At 48.6% G+C, this 18,954-nt stretch overlaps 1 protein-coding gene across 6 annotated transcripts in view; it reads left to right on the top strand.

Moving 5' to 3' along the window:
• Positions 1 to 8,929, top strand: part of myo5b (myosin VB) — a 47,800-nt gene extending 38,871 nt beyond the window's left edge. For 3 of the 6 annotated variants that reach the window (XM_036139869.1, XM_036139873.1, XM_036139872.1), the window contains 6 exons: positions 43 to 132; positions 207 to 357; positions 1,370 to 1,664; positions 1,810 to 1,984; positions 5,370 to 5,450; positions 7,985 to 8,137. In XM_036139869.1, the coding sequence (XP_035995762.1) occupies positions 43 to 132; positions 207 to 357; positions 1,370 to 1,664; positions 1,810 to 1,984; positions 5,370 to 5,450; positions 7,985 to 8,137 (945 nt within the window). Of the gene's footprint in view, positions 1 to 42; positions 133 to 206; positions 358 to 1,369; positions 1,665 to 1,809; positions 1,985 to 5,369; positions 5,451 to 7,984 lie in introns of all 6 variants that reach the window. The other 3 variants (XM_036139868.1, XM_036139874.1, XM_036139875.1) reach the window with 2 other exon arrangements.
• Positions 8,930 to 18,954: the final 10,025 nt, after the last annotated feature.

Genomic DNA, 18,954 nt, shown 5'->3' with positions numbered 1-18,954 from the left:
GCGCCGGGCCCGGTTCTGACCGTCTCCCTGTTGGTTCTGCAGAGGAACAACGACGACTTTGAGATGATGTCGTTCTGGCTGGCCAACACCAGCCGGCTGCTGCACTGCCTGAAGCAGTACAGCGGAGAGGAGGTGAGTTCTGCAGAACCGGGGACCTGAGCACGCCCTGCCGACCCGGTTCTGAGTTCTGTGCTGTTCCGCCGCAGGCCTTCATGACCCAGAACACGGCCAAACAGAACGAGCACTGCCTGAAGAACTTTGACCTGGCCGAGTACCGGCAGATCCTGAGCGACTTGTCCATCCAGATCTACCAGCAGCTCATCAAGGTGGCCGAGGGCATCATCCAGCCCATGATCGGTGAGTTCTGCCGGGTTCTGCTGGGTTCTGCTGGGTTTTCTACAGATCCCGGTACCAAGTGTCAGTCCAGTGACCTTCCTGTAGGACATCATCCTGCCGGCCGGTTCTGACCCGATCCTCTCTGGACGTTTATCGTTAGTGAAAGGTGCCGAGGTCCGGAAGAACCGGCAGCTCAGCTGGTTTGGTACCAGAACTTCAAACATCAGACGTGTTTCAGTTCCAGTCGCTGCAGACGCATTTCTGAGGTCCGGGTCCTAGAAACCCAAAATGTGGGTCCAATAATTCTGGTTCCGAGTCAAGTGGGTCGACACTTCCTGTCTTCACCGTGGCTCCGCCTCTGGGCTCCGCTCAGAACTTCAGCTGGTCTCACTAGAACTCATCCGGTACCGCCCACTCAGCTGTCTGGATCCAGGTTCAGACCCAGAGAGACGGTTCTGGGTCCAGTACTGGCGGGTCAGGAGGGAGTGGGCTGGGTTCTGTTCTGGAGACAGCAGCTGAACGCAGAGCGGAGCCAGAACCGGTCAGCCGGGTCCATCCTGTCCGGATCCGGCCCGGTTTTCCTCAGATTTAAAACATCTGACGACCCGGTTTGGGACGTATGACTTTTCCCTGATGTTCCTCCTCTCATCACCCGGTGCCGTGTTCCACTCAGGGCCCAGAACCCTGAACCCAAACGTCTGGTGCCGGTCGGTGTGCCTGGATCGACCCGGCTCACTTCCCACTGGCACCAGCAGGGGGAGCTGCAGAATCTTTACCAGGTGGACTTCCTCTAAGGAGGCATGAACGGGCAGCCGGTGAATAAACGACAATCAGGGGGTTTGTGAGCAGCTGCTGGTCTCCAGCTCAGTCTGATGCAGATCTCTGGATGAGAAACGGGAATCTAACCCGCGGTTTGGCGGCAGACGTTCTGCTGCCAGTCCTGCTGCTTTCTACCTGATCACGGTTTGTTTTTACTGAGGTCCGGGTTCTGACGGCCGGTACTGACCCGCCTCGCCTGTCTCCGCCCTCTCAGTGTCGGCCATGTTGGAGAGCGAGAGCATCCCGAGCCTGGCCGGAGTCAAACCCATGGGCTACCGGAACCGCTCGTCCAGCATGGACACGGACGCGGACGGGCCCACCAGCTACACGCTGCAGGGCCTGATCCGGCAGCTGGCCCAGTTCAACGGCACCATGCGGGACCACGGGATGGACCCCGAGATCGCCGGCCAGGTGGTCCGCCAGCTCTTCCACCTCATCAACGCCGTCACGCTCAACAACCTCCTGCTGCGCAAAGACGTCTGCTCCTGGAGCACCGGCATGCAGCTCAGGTACCGGGTCAGAACCTTCAGAACCTCCAGAGCTCCGCTTTAGACGGGGCGGTCTGCGGGGCGGACCTCCGTTACCCGGTCCGGCCCGCGGGCCGAGCGGAAGGCGTGAGCTGCGTTAAACGCTGCCCCCTGCCTGTGTGTGCAGGTACAACACCAGCCAGCTGGAGGAGTGGCTGCGGGCCAACAACCTGTTCCAGAGCAAAGCCGCCGCCACGCTGGAGCCCATCATCCAGGCCGCTCAGCTGCTGCAGGTCAAGAAGAAGACGTCCCAGGACGCCGAGGCCATCTGCTCGCTCTGCACCGCGCTCACCGTGCAGCAGGTCCGTGGTTCCGTATGGTTCTGTTTTAGTCCATCAGTCTGGTTCTGTTTTATTCCGACAGTCTGGTTCTGTTTTAGTCTGATTCTGTTTAAGTTTGGTTCTGTTTTAGTCAGGTTCTGTTTTAGTCCATCAGTCTGGTTCTGTTTTATTCCGACAGTCTGGTTCTGGTTTAGTCTGGTTCTGGTTTAGTCTGGTTCTGGTTTAGTCAGGTTCTGTTTTAGTCCATCAGTCAGGTTCTGTTTTATTCCGACAGTCTGGTTCTGGTTTAGTCTGGTTCTGGTTTAGTCTGGTTCTGGTTTAGTCTGGTTCTGGTTTAGTCCATCAGTCTGGTTCTGTTTTATTCCGACAGTCTGGTTCTGTTTTAGTCCATCAGTCAGGTTCTGTTTTAGTTCATCAGTCTGGTTCAGTTTTAGTCTGGTTCAGTTTTAGTCAGACAATCTGGTTCTGTTTTAGTCTGGTTCTGTTTTAGTCTGGTTCTGTTTTAGTCAGGTTCTGTTTTAGTCCATCAGTCTGGTTCTGTTTTAGTCTGGCTCTGTTTTAGTCAGACAGTCTGGTTCTGTTTTAGTCTGGTTCTGTTTTAGTCTGGTTCTGTTTTAGTCCATCAGCCTGGTTCTGTTTTAGTCAGACAGTCTGGTTCTGTTTTAGTCTGGTTCTGTTTTAGTCAGGTTCTGTTTTAGTCAGGTTCTGTTTTAGTTCATTAGTCTGGTTCAGTTTTAGTCCAACAGTCTGGTTCTGTTTTAGTCTGGTTCTGTTTTAGTCCACCAGTCTGGTTCTGTTTTAGTCTGGTTCTGTTTTAGTCAGACAGTCTGGTTCTGTTTTAGTCTGGTTCTGTTTAAGTCAGGTTCTGTTTTAGTTTGGTTCTGTTTTAGTCCATCAGTCTGGTTCTGTTTTAGTCAGGTTCTGGTTTAGTCTGGTTCTTTTTTAGTCTGGTTCTGTTTTAGTCCATCAGTCTGGTTCTGTTTTAGTCTGACAGTCTGGTTCTGTTTTAGTCTGGTTCTGTTTTAGTCTGACAGTCTGGTTCTGTTTTAGTCTGGTTCTGTTTTAGTCTGGTTCTGTTTTAGTCCATCAGTCTGGTTCTGTTTTATTCCGACAGTCTGGTTCTGTTTTAGTCAGACAGTCTGGTTCTGTTTTAGTCTGGTTCTGTTTTAGTCAGGTTCTGTTTTAGTTCATTAGTCTGGTTCAGTTTTAGTCCAACAGTCTGGTTCTGTTTTAGTCTGGTTCTGTTTTAGTCCACCAGTCTGGTTCTGTTTTAGTCTGGTTCTGTTTTAGTCAGGTTCTGTTTTAGTTCATTAGTCTGGTTCAGTTTTAGTCCACCAGTCTGGTTCTGTTTTAGTCTGGTTCTGTTTTAGTTTGGTTCTGTTTTAGTCCATCAGTCTGGTTCTGTTTTAGTCAGGTTCTGGTTTAGTCTGGTTCTTTTTTAGTCTGGTTCTGTTTTAGTCCATCAGTCTGGTTCTGTTTTAGTCTGACAGTCTGGTTCTGTTTTAGTCTGGTTCTGTTTTAGTCTGACAGTCTGGTTCTGTTTTAGTCTGGTTCTGTTTTAGTCTGACAGTCTGGTTCTGTTTTAGTCTGGTTCTGTTTTAGTCTGGTTCTGTTTTAGTCCATCAGTCTGGTTCTGTTTTATTCCGACAGTCTGGTTCTGTTTTAGTCAGACAGTCTGGTTCTGTTTTAGTCTGGTTCTGTTTTAGTCAGGTTCTGTTTTAGTTCATTAGTCTGGTTCAGTTTTAGTCCAACAGTCTGGTTCTGTTTTAGTCTGGTTCTGTTTTAGTCCACCAGTCTGGTTCTGTTTTAGTCTGGTTCTGTTTTAGTCAGACAGTCTGGTTCTGTTTTAGTCTGGTTCTGTTTTAGTTAATTAGTCTGGTTCTGTTTTAATCTGGTTCTGTTTTAGTCTGGTTCTGTTTTAGTCCATCAGTCTGGTTCTGTTTTAGTCTGGTTCTGTTTTAGTCTGGTTCTGTTTTAGTCCATCAGTCTGGTTCTGTTTTATTCCGACAGTCTGGTTCTGTTTTAGTCAGACAGTCTGGTTCTGTTTTAGTCTGGTTCTGTTTTAGTCAGGTTCTGTTTTAGTTCATTAGTCTGGTTCAGTTTTAGTCCAACAGTCTGGTTCTGTTTTAGTCTGGTTCTGTTTTAGTCCACCAGTCTGGTTCTGTTTTAGTCTGGTTCTGTTTTAGTCAGACAGTCTGGTTCTGTTTTAGTCTGGTTCTGTTTAAGTCAGGTTCTGTTTTAGTTTGGTTCTGTTTTAGTCCATCAGTCTGGTTCTGTTTTAGTCAGGTTCTGGTTTAGTCTGGTTCTTTTTTAGTCTGGTTCTGTTTTAGTCCATCAGTCTGGTTCTGTTTTAGTCTGACAGTCTGGTTCTGTTTTAGTCTGGTTCTGTTTTAGTCTGGTTCTGTTTTAGTCTGGTTCTGTTTTAGTCTGGTTCTGTTTTAGTCCATCAGTCTGGTTCTGTTTTATTCCGACAGTCTGGTTCTGTTTTATTCCGACAGTCTGGTTCTGTTTTAGTCCGACAGTCTGGTTCTGTTTTAGTCTGGTTCTGTTTTAGTCAGGTTCTGTTTTAGTTCATTAGTCTGGTTCAGTTTTAGTCCAACAGTCTGGTTCTGTTTTAGTCTGGTTCTGTTTTAGTCCACCAGTTTGGTTCTGTTTTAGTCTGGTTCTGTTTTAGTCAGACAGTCTGGTTCTGTTTTAGTCTGGTTCTGTTTTAGTCTGGTTTTGTTTAAGTCAGGTTCTGTTTTAGTTTGGTTCTGTTTTAGTCCATCAGTCTGGTTCTGTTTTAGTCTGGTTCTGTTTTAGTCAATCAGTCTGGTTCTGTTTTAGTCAGGTTCTGGTTTAGTCTGGTTCTTTTTTAGTCTGGTTCTGTTTTAGTCCATCAGTCTGGTTCTGTTTTAGTTAATCGGTCTGGTTGTGTTTTAGTCAGGTTGTGTTTTAGTCAGGTTCTGTTTTAGTTTGGTTCTGTTTTAGTCCATCAGTCTGGTTCTGTTTTGGTCTGGTTCTGTTTTAGTTCATTAGTCTGGTTCTGTTTTAGTTTGGTTCTGTTTTAGTCTGGTTCTGTTTTAGTCTGACAGTCTGGTTCTGTTTTAGTCTGGTTCTGTTTTAGTCAGACAGTCTGGTTCTGTTTTAGTCTGGTTCTGTTTTAGTCCAACAGTCTGGTTCTGTTTTAGTTAATTAGTCTGGTTCTGTTTTAGTCTACATTCTGGTTCTGTTCCAAGGAGGAAGGTTAAAGGCGGCAGGGCCCAGACCAGAACCATGTGGACCTCCACGCTGCTGACCTAGAATCCCAGTTTATGTTCTAACAGCTCTTCCTGATGCTGGAGCCTCAGCAACAGAACCACAGCCACACGTTGTTCTGATCCGAACAGAACCATTGTTCTGATCTCCTCCTGTCTGACTCCTGCAGATCGTGAAGATCCTGAACCTGTACACGCCTCTGAACGAGTTCGAGGAGCGGGTCACCGTGTCCTTCATCAGAAACATCCAGGTCAGTCCTCCCCTGATGATCAGAACCTTTATGGTAGAACCGGGTCGCTTATTGGGTCACATGGTGTCGTTTCATTTCATTTGACTGATGAACCGGTGCAGAAGCAGCACTGCTGATGTCCGGTTCTGTCCGGTTCTGTCTGGTTCTGTCTGAGTAGACGGTGTAGAAACGCTGTGGAGGCAGATGGTTTTCAGCCTCAGCTTCTTCCTCTTTGCTCTCCTGAAGTTCTTCATCTATTGAAGTTTTGCAGGAACCTGCTGAGGTTTATTGGAGCAGGTTCCTGGTTCCTGGTCCAGTTCTCTGGTTCCTGATCCAGTTCTCTGGTTCCTGGTCCCTGATCCAGTTCTCTGGTTCCTGACTCAGTTCTCTGGTTCCTGATCCAGTTCTCTGGTTCCTGGTCCCCGATCCAGTTCTCTGGTTCCTGACTCAGTTCTCTGGTTCCTGGTCCAGTTCCCTGGTTCGTCACCCAGTTCTCTGGCTCCTGGTCCAGTTCTCTGGTTTGTCACCCAGTTCTCTGGTTCCTGATCCAGTTCTCTGGTTCCTGGTCCCTGATCCAGTTCTCTGGTTCCTGGTCCCTGATCCAGTTCTCTGGTTCCTGACTCAGTTCTCTGGTTCCTGGTCCAGTTCTCTGGTTCCTGGTCCCTGATCCAGTTCTCTGGTTCCTGACTCAGTTCTCTGGTTCCTGGTCCAGTTCCCTGGTTCGTCACCCAGTTCTCTGGCTCCTGGTCCAGTTCTCTGGTTCCTGGTCCAGTTCTCTGGTTCGTCACCCAGTTCTCTGGCTCCTGGTCCAGTTCTCTGGTTTGTCACCCAGTTCTCTGGTTCCTGGTCCAGTTCTCTGGTTCCTGATCCAGTTCTCTGGTTCGTCACCCAGTTCTCTGGTTCCTGGTCCTGTTCTCTGATCCCTGGTTTCTGACCCAGTTCTCTGGTTCGTCACCCAGTTCTCTGGTTCCTGACCCAGTTCTCTGGTTCCCGGTCCAGTTCTCTGGTTCCTGGTCCAGTTCTCTGGTTCCTGACCCAGTTCTCTGGTTCCCGGTCCAGTTCTCTGGTCCCTGACCCAGTTCCCTGGTTCGTCACCCAGTTCTCTGGCTCCTGGTCCAGTTCTCTGGTTTGTCACCCAGTTCTCTGGTTCCTGGTCCAGTTCTCTGGTTCCTGGTCCAGTTCTCTGGTTTGTCACCCAGTTCTCTGGTTCCTGGTCCAGTTCTCTGGTTCCTGGTCCAGTTGTCTGGTTCCTGGTCCAGTTGTCTGGTTCCTGGTCCAGTTCTCTGGTTCCTGGTCCAGTTCTCTGGTTCCTGGTCCAGTTCTCTGGTTTGTCACCCAGTTCTTTGGTTTGTCACCCAGTTCTCTGGTTCCTGGTCCAGTTCTCTGGTTTGTCACCCAGTTCTCTGGTTCCTGGTCCAGTTCTCTGGTTTGTCACCCAGTTCTCTGGTTCCTGGTCCAGTTCTCTGGTTCCTGGTCCAGTTCTCTGGTTTGTCACCCAGTTCTCTGGTTCCTGGTCCAGTTCTTTGGTTTGTCACCCAGTTCTCTGGTTCCTGGTCCAGTTCTCTGGTTCGTCACCCAGTTCTCTGTTTCCTGGTCCAGTTCTCTGGTTTGTCACCCAGTTCTCTGGTTCCTGGTCCAGTTCTCTGGTTTGTCACCAAGTTCTCTGGCTCCTGGTCCAGTTGTCTGGTTCCTGGTCCAGTTCTCTGGTTCCTGGTCCAGTTCTCTGGTTTGTCACCCAGTTCTCTGGTTTGTCACCCAGTTCTCTGGTTCCTGGTCCAGTTCTCTGGTTTGTCACCCAGTTCTCTGGTTCCTGGTCCAGTTCTTTGGTTTGTCACCCAGTTCTCTGGTTCCTGGTCCAGTTCTCTGGTTCGTCACCCAGTTCTCTGTTTCCTGGTCCAGTTCTCTGGTTTGTCACCCAGTTCTCTGGTTCCTGGTCCAGTTCTCTGGTTTGTCACCAAGTTCTCTGGCTCCTGATCCAGTTCTCTGGTTCCTGACCCAGTTCTCTGGTTCCTGGTCCAGTTGTTTGGTTCGTCACCCAGTTCTCTGGTTCCTGACCCAGTTCTCTGGTTCCTGGTCCAGTTGTTTGGTTCGTCACCCAGTTCTCTGGTTCCTGGTCCAGTTCTCTGGTTCCTGGTCCAGTTCTCTGGTTCGTCACCCAGTTCTCTGTTTCCTGGTCCAGTTCTCTGGTTTGTCACCAAGTTCTCTGGCTCCTGATCCAGTTCTCTGGTTCCTGACCCAGTTCTCTGGTTCCTGACCCAGTTCTCTGGTTCCTGGTCCAGTTCTCTGGTTCCTGACCCAGTTCTCTGGTTCCTGGTCCAGTTCTCTGGTACCTGACCCAGTTCTCTGGTTCCTGGTCCAGTTTAGCCGGCACGTTGCTGCCTTCAGGTTTCAGTGGATTTAAAGCGGTGCTTTGCTTCCTGGTTGGAGGAGAAGCTCGTGGCTCATGGCTGCCCTCTGGTGGCAGCTCTGCGTATTGCAGGCGCTGTGCCCGGCCGGACTCCACTGAGATCTTCTCCGCAGGCAGAGCTCTGACCGTTTGTCCTGTGTGTCTGCAGAGTAACCTCCAGGAGAGGAACGACCCACCGCAGCTCCTGATGGACACCAAGCACACCTTCCCCGTCCTCTTCCCTTACACCCCCTCGGCTCTGAGCCTGGAGGGCATGCACATCCCCGCCTCCCTGGGCCTGGACTTCCTCATCAGGGTGTGACGTCTCTCAGAGCTCCACAGACTCTGACGTATAACCTTTGCTTCGTTCGTCCGTTTCCTCCTGGTCTGGTCTGCAGCACCTCTGAGACGTTCCTCAGTGCAGGTGGTTAGCTCCTGGCTGCGGTCCAGAGACGGTCAGAGCAGGTGAGCCAGGAGGTTCAGGGAGAGCAGCAGGAGGAGAGCAGCAGGAGGAGAGCAGCAGGTGGAGAGCAGCAGGAGGAGAGCAGCAGGTGGAGAGCAGCAGGTGGAGAGCAGGATGGACGAAGATGTCCCCAGGAAGCAAGTCTGAAGCAGCAGGAGCAACATCTACAGCTGCGTCGTGTCTGTGGAGCCTCCAGACGTCTCATCCTGTTGCTGTGAGCAGATGTTGGATCTCTGACCAGAACCATGTGGATCAGGACCTGAAGCCGAGGTTCTCCTCAGTCCAATTATGATTTTAAACCAATCAGAACTCGTCATCCTCAGATTTCTCTGTAATCAGGAGAAAACGGACCGACTTTAAATCTCAACACTTCTTTCATGTTCAGCTTTTATTTTGAAAGTTTGGGATCTTCTTCCTGTGTGATTCCTCCAGTTTGTGGTGACACTAAAGTGTAAAATATAGAAATCAGGTGTATTTTCTATCAGCCAGAACCGCCTCTGTGTCTGCAGCGTGCCCCAAAGCAATAAAGGATCCGGTTCTGGTTCTTCGGACCCGTAGCTGCTGCAGAACTTTGTGCTTCATGCAGATCGGTTCTTCCTCTGTAATAAAGATTTCTCTGTCAGAGCTTTAAAATATTGTTTCTGAGTAAAATAGTTTTTGTGAGTTTTGTCAGAATGCTGCAGCTCCTCACACGGTTCTGTAGATGTTCTGCTTAGAACTTCCAGAACTGAACTTTGTTCTGCTTCGTGTTTTCTCCTGTGTGCTGATGGAAATCATTTAACAGGAAAAACTGTCGTTCTGAAGAACAGACGTATAAGATTGGCTGCACTGCAGCTGTGCTCTCACTGATCGGTTCTGGTTCTCCATCCTGTAAAGGTTCTGTTCTGTACCCACACGCCTGTTCTGCCACGGTTCTGTGAAGCCGTGTGTCTCGTTCCAGCGCTGAAGGTTCAGAGGAACATCCACAGCAGCTTCAGCTTCAGCACGGTGGGGTGGGGGGGTCTTCCTCCCTGTTGCACACTCGGTTCTATCAAAAGCATCACGGGTCGTATCCAGAACCAGGGAAGGTCCAACATGGGCCAGATATAGTACCAGCCAGTCCAGGCCTTCTGAGTGTGACAGCAGCGCCCCCTGCTGTCTGATCTGAATGATGAATATTATTAATTAACTCCCATGTCAGTCTGAAGTTTGTCTTTAAAATTAATGACTTGATGCAACTTTTGCCATCTGAGGTTCAAAATGAGTTAAAAGTTATAAAATGAGGCAATGCTGAAACATTCTATAAACATGTTATTAGTTTTAAAAGGGATTCTGGGTAATCTTCAGAAAAGCTTTATTGCATTAAAACAAAATGATAAAAGTTAAAACTTTGACCCATTTTGTTGGGGGGGGGGGGGGGGCTGAAGATGTTTCCTTGTTCACAGGAGGCAGCAGAACCCGTTATGACGGCTCACGCCTCTCCAGATGGTTCTACCATCAGGACTTTTTCAGGTGTAACATGTAGACAACATGGCTCCCTGCAGGGGGCAGGAAGATCTCACTCTAAAAAAACATGGTTTGGTAATTGCCTGAAGGCTGTAGGCCCTGATCTGACTCCATCATCCATGTGTGTTTCCTTTGCCTGATGACTTCAGAGCTCAGCAGTCTGAAGCTCCTTTCCTCTCCTGACAGAGTTCTGACTGTTAGGAGCTAGGAACAGGAGCTAGGAACAGGAGCTAGGAGCTAAGAATAGGAGCTAGGAGCTAAGAGTAGGAGCTAGGAGCTAAGAACAGGAGCTAGGAGCAAAGAATAGGAGCAAAGAATAGGAGCTAGGAACAGGAGCTAGGAACAGGAGCTATGAGCTAAGAACAGGAGCTAGGAGCAAAGAATAGGAGCAAAGAATAGGAGCTAGGAACAGGAGCTATGAGCTAAGAATAGGAGCTAAGAGTAGGAGCTAGGAGCTAAGAATAGGAGCTAGGAGCTAAGAATAGGAGCTAGGAGCTAAGAATAGGAGCTAGGAGCTAAGAATAGGAGCTAGGAGCTAAGAACAGGAGCTAGGAGCTAAGAATAGGAGCTAAGAACAGGAGCTAGGAGCTAAGAATAGGAGCTAAGAGTAGGAGCTAGGAGCTAAGAATAGGAGCTAGGAGCTAAGAATAGGAGCTAGGAGCTAAGAATAGGAGCTAGGAGCTAAGAACAGGAGCTAGGAGCTAAGAATAGGAGCTAAGAACAGGAGCTAGGAGCTAAGAATAGGAGCTAGGAGCTAAGAATAGGAGCTAGGAGCTAAGAGTAGGAGCTAAGAACAGCAGCTGGAGTGAGCTGAACCATCTGCAGCTCAACGTGACAAAGATCTCTACAATGCTTTCCTCAGTTATCATAACACCCCCCCCCCCCCCCCCCCGTAACTGACATTTATGCATTCTCTGCACTGTTCTTGCACAACGTCACCATCACTTCACTTGGATTTCCAAAGTGAAGTGATGTGACTATTGTGATATGGTAATACCTTGTGTGGAATGTTGTAAATATATATATATATATATATATATATATATATATATATATATATATATATAAACAATGTGTGTATTGTGGAACATGTAACAAAAGTAATTTCTCCCTGGGATCATTAAAGTGTGACTGATTCTGATTAGGAGCTATAATAATAACATACACCGCAAAAATGGAACAAACAATAAATAATGTTTTCTGTCCTTGGTTTGAGCAGGTAAATAAGATGATCTGCCAATGGAATAAGATTTTTGCACTTGAAATAGGAACAACTCATCTTCATCCTCTTATGTCAAGCGCAGGATGTCTAATTATCTTATTTTAAGGGTCAAAATCCTCATTCCATTGGCAGATATATATATATATATAATATTTACCTGCTCAAATCTAGAACAAAAACACAAATTTTAAGATACGAGATAAGATAAAACTTTATTGATCTCACAATGGAGAGATTTACTTGTGACATCGGTTCTAAGCAACAGAAGGTGCACAGAGGAGGAAAAGGTGCATATACAGTACATCCAGATATATAGAGGATGGGAAAAATATCAAATAGTTATTGTACAGTAGTTACAGTGTTATTACAGCAGTTTATAGAGCAGCATTGTAGAGTCTGATAGCAGCAGGAATAAATGACCTGCGGTAGCGCTCCTTTTTACAGACAGGATGTCTAAGCCTGTCACTAAAGGAGCTGCTCAGCTCCTCTACAGTCTGGTGCAGCGGGTGGAAGGTGTTGTCCATGATGGATGTGAACTTGGACAACACCTTCCTCTCAGCTACTTCCTCCACAGAGTCCAGAGAGCAGCCCAGGACAGAAGTGGCCTTCCTCACCAGCTTATTCAGCCTCTTTCTGTCCCTTTAAGAACGTTTTACTGATGTTTAGATCTGTTTTTGCAGTGTAAGCTGTGTTTGTGCTGACTAGATGAATGTGAGCAAGTTTATCACCTGAAAGTGCAAAGGTGGCCAGAACAGAAGAAGGTCTTCATCACTCGGCACCAAGAGCAGCAAAGGTTCTGCAAAGGTTCTGGAGGACCATTCGTCACACCCAGAGGTCGGTTCTGAGAGCAGCTGGATCTCACCAGCAGCCACAGAACCTGCTGGTGAGATCCAGAACCTTTTTCTGTTCCTCGTTTAATTTACAAGATGAACTTTATTTAAAAGTGAATATTTTCAGACTTAGTAAAAATGTCTAAAGTTGTCTGGATTTCTTTAGGATCACTCGGTTTACTGTTCTAACCAGTTAATGTTTTGTTTTAATTCATTTATGAGCAGCTTTATTACGATGGTTAAAGTTCCTGCCTCTAATATTTAAGAAGTTTTAGTTTAACAGGTTTTCTTCCTGGATGAATGAGTTGTTTCTAACGTCAGAAAAACGACAGTAACGGCCGCTATAGTCGGACTTTCTGCTCAGAAAGGCTGAGAAACGCTGATTGTTGGATCCAACATGGCCGCTCCTCACATCAGCAACAGGAAGTTGAAAACCTGTTTATTTATACGGTTGTTAGAGTGCGTCTAAAATCTGCTACAACAAATTAAAAGTGGTGTTTGAAGCTGGAAAGTACGGCTTTAAAGGTCGTTTAATTAGAGGTACTAAGAACAAATCAACAGCTTTGCTGCCGTCGCCATGTTGGAAAACTGAGCCTTAGTTTTATCGTTTAATTCTGGATCCCAGCTTCTCCACCTGGAACATTTTCCTCTGGTTTCCTCCGTGTTCTGAGGCTAAAGGAGCAGCAGACACCCAGCGAGCGGCCCAGAAGGCCCGGGTTCTGGTAAGCCGGATCCTGCCGGCGCTGCAGCAGGTCTGTGAACCAGCAGCCGAGCTGATTCCCACAGCAGCCTGTGGCAGTTGGAGCAGCTGTGAGCCGCTGTGGTTTACCTGTCGCCCAGGTGCCTCTCAGCTTCCTGAGCAGAACAAACATCCTGTGGGAGCCCACTAATGAACTCTGAGCGTCGTCATCAGGCCTGAAGCACGGCCAACACCCGCTGCTTGGTTCTGTCTGCTGATGTTCTGCAGCTTCCTGCTCTCTGGGACCCGTTTACAGAACAGAGGTTCTGGTTTATGAAGAAACAGAACCGGTTTTCCCAGCAGATGATCATAAACAACCATTTAACCCACAGTGTGTCGGTCCATGTGTGGTTTGGTTCTTCAGCACAACAACAGTAGAACTACAGGGAAGTGCCAGAGTTCTGCGGTACCAGGGTTCTGTGGTACCAGCACAGAGAAGGAATCTACAAGTCTACAAGAAGTCTACAAGAAGCTAAAGTCAGTGGGCAGAGAAAAGTCCAAACCTCTGATGGTGGCGCTGATGACCTCAGAGATGGGTTGAACCATCCGGGTCACAGAACCAAGCTGGCAAAGAGGTTCTGGAGATCAGGGAACATTGCTCCAGAGAAACGGATCAGAACCACAAGCTGAGCTGTTCTGATAGAAAGCCCGTTGGTCCAGAGGTTCTCCAGCCTGAACTTCCACTTTCAGCCTGAGGAAGCAGATATGATGCTGAGACCCAACGGACCATTTTTGTTTTTATTTAAATGAAATTTGAATTATTATAATTTATCTCCCTGTTTGTGTTTAGACAGCAAAGAGGCTAAAGTTTAAAGGTCTCCTCTGACTTCAGCCTGTTTGCTGAGAATCTGCGCAGGTTTAGAGGCTCATCATCAGAAATATTTATATTTATTCTGAGCTTTTAACTCGACACACAGAGGTGAACCAGATAGATCTGACGTTACGCTGTAGCTCTCATGTTCGCCACATTTACATTTTATATCACATAGTTTATGGAGAAAATCTCTCTTCTACTCTATTCTGTCTCCACTGGCTTCTGTTATATTTAAGTTTAGGAAATTATTTTTTATTGAGTTACACTTAAGATTTAGCATTGGGTTTAATTATGTTGTTTTCATAATATTTATTGTTGATTGTTATTGACTTTATATATTTTAGTTTGATATTTGTGAAATTTAGTTGTTCCTCTTTATTAATACATGGAGCTGTATTTATCCAGATGTGCTGCAGAACACTACTGGGCCGGTTCTGGTCTTCACAGACCTGCTGACTCAGTGTTCCCAGAGCCAGAACCAGAACCAGAACCAGGTGAGGCAGCACTAAGCTACTGTGTTCCTCAGATCAAACCATCAGCCTGAGAGGTTCTGATACTGGAAACGTGACTGTGTGCTGCTGGTTCTGACTGACGGCCCGGTTCTGTCCAGCTGAAGGACAGAACCGGGCCAGATTAAAGATTAAAGATTAAGATTCAGAGCTGAAACTAAACTTGGATTGACACGTCACAGTCGGACCTCTGATCTGGAAGCGGTTCTGTGGACCGCTGGTCTCCTTCTCTCCATGATTAACTCTTTATTAATCAAAGGGAAATTACAGAGAACATGATTCAAAACTTCATGGATTCCTTATTTCATCACCATGCTGTCAGGATCACACTCAGGAGCTGGACTGCAGCTCAGGAGAAGCACTAGAGACCATCAGAACCTCTGCAGAACCACCTCTGCAGAACCTGTGCAGAACCGATCCAGAACCCTGCGCAGCTCAGAGAGGAGCTCTGGGGCTGGTGTGGGGCGCTGTGCGTGTCCGGCCAGCAGGGGGCGCTGTCCCGGACCCGGCAGGCAGAACCAGGAGGTCGGTGCGGTCACCTGCAGCCCGCTGGGCCTCCTGAGATCTGCAGCGGTGCAGGAACATGTGCTGTACAGCTGGCGGCTTGTTGTTGTCAGAGGATGGAGCTAAATTCTGAGTCAAGGAAGAGGATGTGGTGACGAGTCATTTCTCAACAAGTCTAACCCCGCTTGCACGGCATGCATCACCTCTGCTGAGAACGCCAGCAGGCCTAGAAGCTGCAGGCTGGCGAAGACGAGGAGGAGCAGCAGGAAGCTGAACGGAGCAGCATTCATGTGGCGGCTGAAGCCTCGGCTTCAAAGTTTGCTGCGGCTTGTCTCAGCTTCAGCTCCAGGACATTTTACTCTGTGGTTTCATTACGGGTGGAGGTGCAGAGCCAGAAATAGAGCTGCGTCTCGCTGCGTTCATGTGTTCATAGGTGAGGATGAGAGGGACATCCTGCAGAAACGGCCGTCTGCTGCGGCTCTGGTATCCGCCTGTTAGACGCTGACGGCAAACTAAACGCTGCTTTCTGTCTGGCTTTCTACTTCTGGAGCTCTGAACGTTCCTACAGTCACGGTTTGATGAGAAAACACACGTCATCCTTTAAGAAGGAACCATTTCAGGCCTAAAGTAGGCTGTTGATTAAAAACGCTGCAGGAAGCAGGCTAGGAACTTTATTTCATTATAGAGAGGCAGAACAAACATCTGGGCCTCCCTGCAGGTTCCACCTTCAGCAGAACCGCTTTGGACCTGAACAGAACTTCTCTGGGATTTTCCTGCCTGTGAAATATGAGCAGAAGATCTGTGAAATAAAAGTGAAAGCTTAAAGCTTCAGAGAGATTTCTGCTCCTGTTGCAGATTAAAAGCTGCTCTGCTTCTTTGACGCCTCGGTGTTCTGCTCACAGGTCTGAGCCGTCGCTGGAGGCCAAGAACCTGAAGAACCTGAAGAACCTGAAGAGTTCCTCCTTCTTTGGCTGGATGGAGGAAACTGGGCCGGTTCAGAAGAGCTTCAGACGTTTAAGTGAAGAATCAGAACCGAAACCTGTTCAGTTTGTCTAGTTTAGGCTAGTTAACCCGGTTAACCAGGTTAACGAGGTTAACGAGGTTAACGAGCGGCCTGCTGCGCTGCCCTCTGCTCCCAGGAGGATCCAGAAGAACATCTCTGTGTTCTGGTGTCTCATCAGAATCCCATCAGAACCTGAAGGGGAGGCAACGCTGCAAACCGCAGCTGAAGATGTTTTTTGATGCTGTGCAGAGATAGGAACCTCAGCCGTGTGGTTGACGGGGCGGGGGGGTGGTGGGGGGGGAGCTGCAGCAGAAGCAGCAGAGTCTGATCCAGACATTTAGTTCACCAGAAACAGAACCTGCTAGAACCTCCCTGACCTCCAGAAGTGGATCCACGGTTCCCTGATTTTCTGCCTTCGTCTGCTGAGCGGTGAACGCAGCACCAGAACCGCAGCACCGCCCACGCAGGCAGGAGCGCCCCCCCCCCCCCCCCCCCCCCAGCCTGGTTCCTCCCACTGACTCGCTTCGACAGGAACCACACAGAACCTCCTGCAGGCACGCTCTGCAGAACACGCAGGGTTCTACGGCGGCCCGGGACCAGACTGCCATCCTGAGCCGTCTCCGTGGACTTCCTGTCCTCAGGGGTCACGGGGTCACCCTCAGGAGGAGGCGCCAGGTCCAACAGAACCTACCGACCCATGGGTTCTACAGGGACCTGCCTGGACTGGACCGGACCGGAATCATCAGGTGGTTCTGACTGGAGAACGTTTATGTGTGTCTGAGGGTTGATCTGGACCGGGCCCAGCTAGGTGACCGGGTCAGAACCGAACCCAGACAGCAGCTCTGGATGGTATCAGCAGATGGAGCTGAGGTCCAGAGTGCTGGTTCTGGTTCTGGTCCACTGGGTTTTCTGAGGTCAGCCGTCTACCAGGAAGTTTTCTGAGATTCTGAATTTAGTGTTTTCATTAGTCGTCAAAACTAAAAGAAATAAACATTAAATCTGTCTCTGTGTGTAATGAATGAATATAAAATACAAAAAATTCACTTTTTACCTGGAAATACCGATAAATCTCCTTTATTGTGACATTCTAACTATTTCTTCCTTTGCACTAATGTTCTGCCATACATTCTACATTTAGCTGAAATCGCTACCATCAGAACATTTCCTGTGGTTCTGATGTGGCTCAGTGGACCCAAACTGCATCTGAACATGTGAGCAGAACCCGTGAAGTCATGATGCTAATAATAAGCTAAGCGTGTCCCGTATGGGGCCCATTATCTCTCACCTGGTTTCTGTCAGATGGTGTCAGGCAGGTGGGAAATCACCTGACCTACAAACATGCTTCCTGGTTCTGGAGGCAGCAGCAGGTTCTCCAGCAGGTTCTCCTCCCTTCACACAGACTCTAGTCTTTATTCTCTTTATTCTCTTTATTTTCATTACTTCTGCTGAGAAGCTTAATCCCGGTTTCTCCTCTGGAAATAACTCCACATGGTTTTTATTTTTCCATCTGCAGATTCTTCATGGCTCACAATCTGTTCTTTAAAATGTTTTATTATATTTTCAGACAATTCTCAAAGCAATTTTATGCTGACATACATAGAAATAAAAGTCATTGATGCTAAATCAGAGAATAATGATAATGAGTGAACGGGTCCAGACCCAGAACCGGTTCTGGGTCTGGATCCAGATGCTGTCCAGGACCCAGCAGCTTTAGTTTAAATAAATATAAACGACACGGTTCTCTGCCTGGGCGGGCTGCTAATTAAACTATTTATTATCTAATGTTCTGTGAAAGATGAAGAGACTCAGAGTTTCTGATTAAAGGAAAAATAAAAATGTTTTGCTGATGGAGACGACGGCAGCGTGCGGCACATTTAGAAACATTTGCTGAATCTTAAAATCCCTCTGATCACATTATTTTAATCAAGTTTTAAAACTTTTCATTCTGAATCTGTTTCCACTGAACTTCACCACATCTCAGCCCAACAGAACCTTTGGGCCGTGATGCAGCAGGAGGTTCTCATCAGAACCGACCCGGACCGGCGCTGATGGTGTTTCTGGGCCAGTGATGGTGTCAGACATCAGAACCGCTTCATGCTGTCTCTGCCGGCCTTCAGGTCCACCTGGACCTCACCTGGATGGACCTCACCTGGATGGACCTCACCTGGATGGACCTCACCTGGATGGACCTCACCTGGACCTCACCTGGTTCCCCAGAACCTCATTTCTATGAACGTCCTGCTTCTCCCGTGAGGAGCTGCAGCGCCTCAGAACCCATCCAGAACCAAAGCCGGGTCTGCTCCACCTTTGGCCTTCCTGCACAGAGCTGCTGCTGCACCGTAGCCTTCCCAGCATGCCTTGCTGCGCACCATGAAAGCGTCTGAGACGGAGCAGAGGAAGCAGAGCTAACCGCGCTGAGGCCGCCGTGAAGCAGCGCCTCAGAGCCGAGCTGCTGGAGCAGAACCGGTCCACCGGGTCAGAACCTGCAGCCCGTCCCTGGCAGGTGTGAGGCGGCCAGGTGAGCGCGGCCAGGTGAGCGCGGCCAGGTGTGTGACGTGCCGTTTATCAGGCGGACGGGTTGTTCTGCGGCGGGAGCAGAGATCAGCGGAACATGCTGGCCTCATTTCAACAACAAACCAGATCAGTGTCGCAGACAGGAAGTGGTTAGTAGGTGAGGGTTAGACCCAGAACCTGTTCCTGCTCACACGGCTCGGTTCTGCTCGCAGATCAGCGTAGCAGATAACTTTTATTTTTACACGGCGCTGTGGTCGCCTTTAATTATCGCATCATGTGACCGCAGGAGCACTTCTGCTATTTTTGGGCCAATTCACTCAAGACATAAAACTAATCAGCAGAACCTCCTGGAGCAGAACCTCCTGGAGCAGAACCTCCTGGGTCCAGTTCATCTGGATGCTGCTGGTTCTGCCTGTGCTGCTGGTTCTGCATGTGCTGCTGGTTCTGCATGTACTGCTGGTTCTGCAGGTACTGCTGGTTCTGCATGTACTGCTGGTTCTGCATGTGCTGCTGGTTCTGCATGTGCTGCTGGTTCTGCATGTACTGCAGGTTCTGCATGTGCTACTGGTTCTGTGGATGACCCGGTCCGGCCCAGATGGCGGTCCATCCAGGAGCCGAGCAGCAGCTAGAAGCCCAACCTTCATCCTTCCACCACCGTGCTGGGTGGAGGTCTCCAGACGTTGGGGTTCCCTCTGCCTGTGAGGAAAGAAGCCCGGGACGTCTGGTTCCACCGCACGGTTCTACGGCACGGTTCTGTTGGACTTTTTCATAGATCACAAAGACAATAAATACAGAAATAACCAAATAAAAGCACTAACAAAGTTTCATTGAATGATAGTAAGTTAACACATCATGGTTCTGTCCATCACGGTTCTGTCCATCACGGTTCTGTCCATTTCTCCATCTCTCCAGATCGGGTTCTCAGCTGTTCCTCAGATCTTCTGGACTGAGCTCCTGGTGTTCCTCCAGGTTCTGGTGCTTGTTCAGATGTTTCTGTCCACTGTTCCAGCAGCTTGGTTATGGTGGTCCATGTGTTCCTTCCCTGCCAGAATCCTC

The sequence above is a fragment of the Fundulus heteroclitus genome, chromosome 8, assembly GCF_011125445.2.
Source record: "Fundulus heteroclitus isolate FHET01 chromosome 8, MU-UCD_Fhet_4.1, whole genome shotgun sequence".
NCBI lineage: Eukaryota > Metazoa > Chordata > Actinopteri > Cyprinodontiformes > Fundulidae > Fundulus > Fundulus heteroclitus.
Note: the sequence above shows the minus strand (reverse complement) of the source record. Positions and strands in the feature narration are given on the sequence as shown.